The sequence below is a fragment of the Pelodiscus sinensis genome, chromosome 5, assembly GCF_049634645.1.
Source record: "Pelodiscus sinensis isolate JC-2024 chromosome 5, ASM4963464v1, whole genome shotgun sequence".
Classification (NCBI taxonomy): domain Eukaryota; kingdom Metazoa; phylum Chordata; order Testudines; family Trionychidae; genus Pelodiscus; species Pelodiscus sinensis.
Window position 1 is genome coordinate 92993649 of NC_134715.1, and position 9167 is coordinate 93002815.

Genomic DNA, 9167 nt, shown 5'->3' on the forward strand with positions numbered 1-9167 from the left:
GTGGCCGGGACGGGTCGGAGCCCGCTGTGTGGAGCGGCCGTTGCCTTGGCCTGTGGGTCCCGGTTCGGGCGGGCTGGGCAAGGCGCCGTGCGGGGCCGCTCTGTTGTCTCTGCCCTCACCCTGTGCTTGTCGTTGTAGAATGAAGACCATTCTCAGTAACCAGACTGTCGACATCCCGGAGAAAGGTACAGCCCCTTGCTAGTTCCACGTAGGCCTTGCGCGCTCGCCCTGCCGCGCGTTAACTCGCTTTCCTTGTCTTCCAGTCGACATTTCTCTGAAGGGCCGGACAGTTATTGTGAAAGGTCCCAGAGGAACCCTGCGCCGAGATTTTAACCACATAAATGTAGAACTCTCCCTCTTGGGAAAGAAGCACAAGAAGGTGAGCACAGTCAGGGTCTCTAGGGCACTAATTTGGAACCCTGCTCTGCCATGAACTTCCTATGTAATCTGTAGAAAGTCACTTAACTGTGCTTGTTTCAGTTTTTGTCTGTTTATTTTGACAACAGTGCTTTCTGACTTCACTAGCTGGTGTGGGACTAAAGATTGTGGGCTGCTCAGCTACACTGATAGGGATCATGCAAGTTTCTAAGAGGCTTGGAACTTGTTGGGTGTTAAGGGTTCAGTTCTGCTCTGCAGTCAGGTATTATCAGTGTCTGTCATTAGGCATGCTGTTTTTGGAGGGGTGAGGGTTCAGTGTTAACATTCTGTGGTATGTATGTAGTTAGAAATGTGGAATGAACTAATCCATTTTCTGAAAGGCTTTTGGTTTCCAAAATAACAAAGTATTTAATTTTAAACTGTAACTACATGTAACTAGCTAGGTAACCTAGAATTCTTCTGCTGTGATAGCTCAGTACATCTGAGTTAAATTGTCTTGGATGTGTCATTTAATGACTGTATCTGCCTGGTCTGCTCTTTGAAATGTGTCTTCCAGTTATGCTAAGCAGGACATGACTTTGGAGGAGTGCTCGTTAGTACTTTATTATGTACTCCTTTCCAAGTTCAGTTTCTTTTTGGTGGTGATTACAAGGAAGCTAGATAGAAAGCTTGATTCTAGTTACTGGGAAGGAATATTTCCAAGTTTCTCTAAGTAAAGCACCCTAAAAACATTTCCTTAACCTTGAATATTTTTTGAATGAATTTTTGACAAGATGAGAATTAAAACCCACATAAAATATTTGAGAGGTGAAGAGTATGGCTTAGCACATCTGTGTTTTTGTTTTAATGTATAGATTAAGAAATATGCCACTGTCAGGGCTGCTTGCTGATATGTAAAATTGGTGAATACTTTTGCTAATGAACAAGCACAAAACTTGCTATCCATAACTATCAGTGTGAAGAGGTCAGAGATTGGAATGTATATAAAAAGGAAATGAGCTTCTTACCTGGAGAATCCATTCAGGAAAAAGTTTATGGACCAATGCTAGGAAGTTCACTTTACTGCCCTGTACTTTCCATGTACAATAATTGGCACTCATACATATCTGTCATCTGAGTGTTTTAAAGCACTTTGCATCAATACAGGTTAAACCTCTATTATCCAGGACTCTGGTCTGCCAATATCTGTGGTCTGGCAGGACCACAGAGCCCCAACTGACCAGCTTCAGGAACAGGGCTGGCAGGTGGCAGCGGACTAGCCAGCAAGGTGGGGGAGCACAATCCTGGCACTGTGGGAAGTGGAGCCCTAGCAGAACTGTGGGGCAGGGAGCAGGCTGGGAGGGGAGCCTTGATCTTTGGTCCAGCAAACTCTGAGAGTGGTCCTAATGATGCCAGACCAGGGAGGTTCCACCTGCATTCTTAAGTGTTAAAGCCTCCATTTTGCAAATGTGGAGATGGATTTGCTGACAGTTACACCAAAACCAGTGTAATTCGTTATAGTGTTGAAGCAAAAAATCACTCCTCTCTGTTTAGGCAGCTAACAAACAGCTTTATTAATTAATAAAGCACAGTATGAGCCAAACGTGGTCCCAGCAAAGCTGTTAATACAATTAATTCTAGTATTTTTATACCCTTAGCCAAACAGTTTGACGTCAGGACATCCAATTACAGAAATCTTTAATTACATTTGGAAAAACAAAGTCTTATTAACAAGATGGTGGACAGGTACAAGGGAGTACATCTCCTGTCCCAACCAGCCCAATTAACACATACCAATAGCCCATCCTGTAGGCCTTTTTTTACGGGGTGACAAAGTTTACTTTGGTCTATGTGCTTGAGAGAAGCTGAAATGGTTTCTGATATACAAGATGGCTTCTAGTTAAATATAAAAATGGTTTCTACAGCTTCTACAATAGGAAACATGTTAATCCTGAATTGAAACTGAATAATTGGTTTAATTTTTATTATAGCTACGTGTTGACAAATGGTGGGGTAACAGAAAGGAGCTGGCAACAGTTCGAACAATTTGCAGCCATGTTCAAAACATGATCAAGGGTGTCACATTGGTAAGTTTTATTTTGAAACAGAATATTTGTCATTTGAGTCTTCAGAATGAAGTTGTCTGATATTATGAGAATTTTTTAGCTATGCTAAATGAAAGATGCTATGTACAACAGCGTGAATACCTTTGAGACTCAATTCTTCAAAAGCTGATCTAACACTTCATCATATTTGTCCAGTAGCTATTAAATATAGTTCCTAGTTTTGCAGCCTGCTTGTTCTATGACATTTTAAAGTTCACTTGTAATACTTTTTTATTTGGTTACTCCCAGGGCTTTCGTTACAAGATGAGGTCTGTGTATGCTCATTTCCCTATCAATGTAGTTATACAGGAAAATGGATCACTTGTGGAAATCCGTAACTTCCTGGGAGAGAAATATATCCGCAGAGTGCGCATGAGACCAGGTAAGTATAGTTAGAGGTCTTGTACATTGCTAATTGAAGTAGAAAGTGTAGATCTGAGCGTGATGGGCTAGGGCTTATGGCTTGCCACTGTCCACATCAGACCAGAAACAAGTGAGCTCTAAGTAAAAGAGTAAAAAACATCAAAATGCATATAGTTGCTAAAACATACACACTTCAAAGATTCCCTCTGGTAGCGTTACAAAATAAGAGAATAGTTTAACCCAGCATACTCATATCCCCTTCTTGAAGACCTGGTATTAGGAGACATAGGACCAGCCTGCCCTCTGGTGTGCCAAGGAAGTTGAATGTCCAGGTAGGTAGGGCAGCAAAGCTATACTATGAAGCTAAGCTAATAGTTGATCTAAGTGCATGAGCAGCGAGGTGCAGGGTTAGGAAACTAGACCTTAAAGAGAACTTTCTAGACTAAAAACGTGGATATTTATAGGGTCTTGGCATTGCTTGATTCTGACCCATTGTACCATGGCCCTTTTTTATTTCTTTACCCTAAGAATTTATGGTACACTTTCTCTATAGGTCAGTTGACTATGAAGTTTAATGCTTTCATATTCATTAGGATTATCTCATTCCTGAAAACATTGCGTCTGATTCCTCTAGCAATTTCTTTGCTTTGCTCTTTCTTTTGAATTACTGATTCTGGTGTTGAGTGATCCAGCTCAAAATAGGTGTAGTTATTCTATGTGATTCCCCTAAAGCTGAGAGATATTTGAGCAAGTATTGTATCTGGGACAGAGGTGGATTATGCATATTCCCTGTAAATATGCTTTAGCTGTTCATACAGGATACAAGCCTGTGGATCTCTTGCATTTTGGCTTAATACCATGAATACCTACAACATATTACAGGTTGAACCTCTCTAGTCCGGCACCTTCGGACCTGACCAGTGCTGAATCAGAGAATTTGCTAAACCACAAGAGGTCAGTATTGTCTAGCAGTATTACCATCCTTCTGCTGCTTACTTAGAAGATGTTTAAGAGTAAATTAGAGCTAAGTAACAGCACAGAAAAGTAATAGAAGTGGTGGCTGTAAAACTTTATGGAACCATGTGAAACTTGGCCACACCCATGACAAGGGGACATTCACGATACTAAAATCATGCCAGACCATGGATGTTGCTGGACCAGAATGTGCCGAACTAGAGATTAAATAGTACCTACTCTATTTATACCAAATACAATTAATATAGTAATGAATTAGTATAAATTAACCCAAAAACATGTTATCCAGTATGGTAGGCAAACAACTTAAGTTATAAGCTATAAGATAATGCCGTGAATATTTGTTGGTGCAACAAACTTGTTTCTAGAAAGTTTCAATCTTACAAACTTTGTAAGAAGCATTTACAGAAGACGTTGCATATGACCTGACTTCCAAAAGTGCTAGATGCTCGCAAAACATTGATTTCAGTGTGAGTGGTCAGCATCTGGCAATCATAATCGGTTAATAAACCAGGATAAATGGAGATTAAATTAGGATTCTTGATGGAGCTGATAAAGTTGTAGCTGCATGTAGGGGGGTCAGCATTAAGTCTCTTTAAGTGAATATAGAAAAATTAACAGTTGTAAGAATTTCACGTTTAAGTATGCAAATGTCAAGTTTAGTTTGCAGCCTGTTTTGCGGAAATCTTTTTAAAAGTACAATTTTTAACAAGATTCCTTTGGCACATTTTTATTCTACTTGATCAACATGTTATGTGTTTGTGGCAGTAAATGCACATGGAGCTCTAACTGCATTTTCTAACTGCAGAGATTAAATATTTGCCATTGGCGGCATTTCAAAATGTTTCTATACAATATTCAGTGATGGGCAACCAAGACTAGTGAGTGGGCAGCATGAGTGGCCCTCCTTCATCTCAGTGAGCCACATGATTCTGTGGTGGGCAGAAGAGTGGCACATGTCCAATGTTCTCCCTCATGTCTACCATCCATGTGCAGACCCTGGGGAGATGTGCAGGGGTGCCCATTGGCCATGTGCGTCCCCCGAGGTAGGAGGAACGGGCCAGTGCCAGCAGCAGGAGACCGCACTGCACCCTCCCCTTCTCCCTTTGCTTGTCGGTGCTGGTGGAGAAGGTGCAGCAAAGAGGCTCTAGCTTGTGCAGCACTGCTCTCCAGGGAAGGGGCAGGACTGCCCCAGCACTCGCTGCAAGGAAGCAGTATGGCCAGAGAGGCTTTCCTGCACCTTCCCTGCTGCTGAGTATGAGGCAGGGGCATGGACTTGCAGACCTGTACCAGCAGCAGGAGTCTCTCTTCCTCTTCCCCCCCCTTGCATTCACTGGCATCAGTGGAGGGGAAGGTGCAGAAAGGCTCTCTGCCCACGCTGCTTCATTCCCAGGAGTGCTGGTGCAGTCCTGCTCCTCCCTCAGAGCAGTGTGGTTGGAGCCACCTTGCTGCACCTTTCCTAATGCTGCCCCACTCGTGGACCACCTTGGGTAGGAGAAAGGGTGGAGAGAGATGAGACGGGGACTGAAAAAGAAAAGAGTAGTCCCGACCCCTCTCTTGGCTGGGGGGACACATGGCCAGTGGCCCCACTCCTTCCCCTCACGAGTCACCTCTGTGGATTTTTTTCAGTCCACACACAATAAAATTTTATATGCACTGAGGCATGTGTGAATGTGCACTAGCAGTGGAAACAATGTAGTGGTGGGTGCTCTGCTTATCAGCTGGGTGGCATTTGAACTTCTCCTGAGTGGCACACATGTGCCCAACTTACAGGGATCACTGGACATGTCCAAAACTAAACATCAATTTGTGAAGGGCCCAAGTAGTAGCTTGAATAATGTACAACCAGATTTGGAGTCTAACAGACACCAAGATGTAAGGTTATCCAAAACAGAGGTTTTGTAAAAATACACTATTGGCTTAATATTGTATTGGGTACTTGAGTTGACTACTCGCATTCCATCCCTTGCCCCTGTTGCTGCCTCTATATCAGAGGCAGCAAGGAGGGATGAAGCTGGTGCTAGGGGGAGCCATCTTAAAAGCGTTTTTCCCTGAGTACTGTCTCTGCATTGTGGTGGAGAGGCAAGGAAGGCAGAGCTGCAGCAGTCCAGACTCTGCATGAGCTGGAACTGCTTCAGTCCTGGTTTGTGCCCGGTCCTTGATCTACTGCCACTGCAGAGCCACAGTGTATCCTTATAACTAATCATGAACTCAGTACAAATTGTATCAAGTACACAATTAGTCATTTACTCACTACTGAACATCCTTATTTATTATTAATTTCAGGTGGTTTTGATTTGAGTTCCAGTATGTTGCCTACTAGGTGGCAGCTCAGCTGACGAGGATCTTGGGTCCTAATATTTGTCTCTGGATGCTACTATAATAAATAACGGGCAGCTAATTATTTATGGCTCTATAAATGAAATCAAGGTTTCTGAAACAAACATTCAAGCAACAGTTGCTAAGTTACATAAAGTAAGACTTACGATAAATTGTTTTTACATGTGAATGTATACTTTACTTTCTTTTAGGTGTTGCCTGTGCAGTATCTCAAGCCCAGAAGGATGAGTTGATTCTTGAAGGGAATGATATTGAATTGGTATCCAACTCAGGTTTGTGTACTAAATGTTTATGGAGAAAGGGAGATGTCTTTATGCTTTATTAGTAGCCACTTCATTTGCAGTTGTCAATTTATTTCAGGAACTTCTTATATTTAAACACAATCTGTCTCTGAACATTAGAAATTAAGTACAGCTGAACCTCTGTACTCCAGGTGTCCCTAATTCCTGTGGTATGAAGACAGAAGCTGTCTGCTGGGGCAACAGCAGGTGTCATAAGTGATTTGGCATTTGCTTCAAAGCTGCTTTCGTTATCATGCTCCATCAGATACTGGGAGTGACTGCAGCTGTTTAGAGTGGTCAGTTCTGCCATTCTGAATTTGACCAGCCTCATCTCATATCTTTGTTAGCCATGCTAATCATCTGTGCTGCAGTCTTCTGTTGCTTGCCTTCACACATTCACCACACAAAGGACCACTCATTTCAGAGAAAGCAATTTGTCTTGCAAAGGAACAGACCATTTCTTACAGACTAAGTTAAAGTTGAAGACAATTTCAAACAATTTTTTTCTAGCTTATAATACCGATACAGAATATATTTCAGTACCTAGCAGCTGCTATAAAATAAAGGTAATGAAACAAAGCTATAAAATGAAGCCTATGTAACTATTACTATGTGAGAGACCTGAACTGAGACCCCGCAGCACCCTCCTTGGCTCGACAAGAGTGGGTGGCTTCTTGTTTCACTTTTCACTTGTGTGGCTCCCCAACTTATTTTTCTGTGGGTCAGTAATTCTCCTCCCCTCCCCATCCCCAAAAATGGTTCCCCACCCATGCCATGAAGAAAATATTGGAACCTTTTGTATTGGATATATTTTACTTTATTTAAAATGAAGTTTGATAAACTAACATGAGAAAAACACTTAATCTGTTTAATATTTTAAATTGAACAGTTATCCCCAGCTGCAGTATTACAAAAATGGCTTGGGAATAATTATGTAATTGTGAATTTCAATTAGCAACTGGTAGTCCACGTAAAGGTTTGCATTGGCCCAGGTGGTCCACGGGGTGCGTGGTGGAGAGAGCCCCTCTCACGGGAGAGTGGCATGACCCACGGCAGGAGGGTTAAATCTTGGCATGCCACTTTGGAGAGGTTGCTGACTCCTGACGTAAATATTATTTGTCAGTGTGTCTTAATATGACTTAGTTAAATTTATTGCTTTCTCCATGTAGCTTTTATTTTATCTTCTATGCAACAGAAAAACATGCTTGTAAAATACATTCAGAGAAATTGTCATTTGAAATATAGGCTGCTTAAAGGTCGTTTCAAGTTGTCAATATCCCTTGTTAGCTATTTCATCTCTTCTTTGGGTTCTGTGTTAGTTGAAATAAGAAGGGGCTGTATTAGGGAGGTATCATTGCTATATCTTAAATGGTTTTGTTTTTTCGGTAGCTGCCTTGATCCAGCAGGCCACTACAGTCAAGAACAAGGATATCAGAAAATTCTTAGACGGTATCTATGTTTCTGAGAAGGGAACAGTACTGCAGGCTGATGAATAAAACTATATAATAGGTTAGTATTTAATTCAGTAACATTTCTTTATTATAACTTCAGAGGTATGTATGTAACTTGATTAGTAAGACTCTTGTGCTAAAGACTTTATTATTATTCCCTGTTCCCAAAATATGCTAGATATGGGTGGGTGGGGCAGTGTTCTTGAACATCTAACAGGAAAAGTTTACTTGCTAGTAGGGATTTGTCCACTTAACATGTACTCAAAACACCAAAACTTATCAATATCATTTAGCAACAATTCCCATTATGGTTTTCTACTGCAATTCCACTGATACAAAATTGCTTAAACAATATAGTTTATTCTGATCCAGGAAACAATATAAGCAATGCTATCGTGTAAAGCCCCTTTATGCTAGTGCAGATGTGTTGACACAATTGTATTGGTGAAACTAAGCGGTGATCAGGTCTGGGCTTTGCTCTCTTAGGTATTCTGTAGCTGGGGTCTTCAGACAATATTTTTTTCTGCTCTTGAGCCACTCTTCAGATTTCTTTCTGATTTGAGGCATTGGCATGCAAACTTCTTTGAATTTGGCAGTAATATTTTAGCTCTTTAGTCTGGTGATGGCACAGAAGTGAATTGATAGAAGATTTAGCAGCATATTCACTGCATAGTAGTTTGACCATTCTGTAGCGATAAACCCACCAACATGACATCCCCTTGAAGAGCATATAAGGTTTTAAACTTTGAATATTTGCACTAACTTTCGGCTACTGCGGTTCTTGATACATTGGTAACTTAGAGGACGAACATCAAACAATAAAACAAAGTTGAATATTGTGGAAAACTTCCAGTTCAGATGCTGCTACAAGCTTTTCCTTTGGGATCTTTTCATTAGTCTGATACAAAATAATTAATACCATTAACTTTTTTCATTCAAGTACATTTCTCTTTTGTCTGCAAAATATACTAATTTTGGTGTGTAAAAGTCTCAAGATGCATTTAAAATTAGTTTCACAAGTATGATTAATAATTGGAATAGCTTTGTATACTATTTATCAGATATGTTTTTGAAATATATTAAAAGTTTGCCAACATATCAGTAATATCTAAAGGATTTTAGAGGATTTTGCTGACATCATAAAGATTAAAATTGTATATAGTTTATAACTTAACATTCTTCTTTCTTACAGTTGTCTAGATTCTGAAGCCATGAGCGGGACATCTTTAACTTTCTACTTAATACAACAAGTACCAAATGGGAAGTCATGCTAAGAATAAAACAAATATTCCACA

The 9167-nt window shown here is 40.7% G+C and overlaps 1 protein-coding gene across 1 annotated transcript; it reads left to right on the forward strand.

Annotated features, from left to right (window-relative positions):
• The first annotated feature begins 25 nt into the window (after positions 1–25).
• On the forward strand, positions 26–9167 carry RPL9 (ribosomal protein L9). The gene is made up of 7 exons (XM_006129510.4): positions 26–185; positions 264–379; positions 2349–2444; positions 2712–2844; positions 6332–6412; positions 7811–7930; positions 9065–9167. The coding sequence occupies exons 1-6, from the start codon at positions 140–142 to the stop codon at positions 7915–7917; spliced, it is 579 nt and encodes a 192-aa protein (XP_006129572.1). The 5' UTR covers positions 26–139; the 3' UTR covers positions 7918–7930; positions 9065–9167.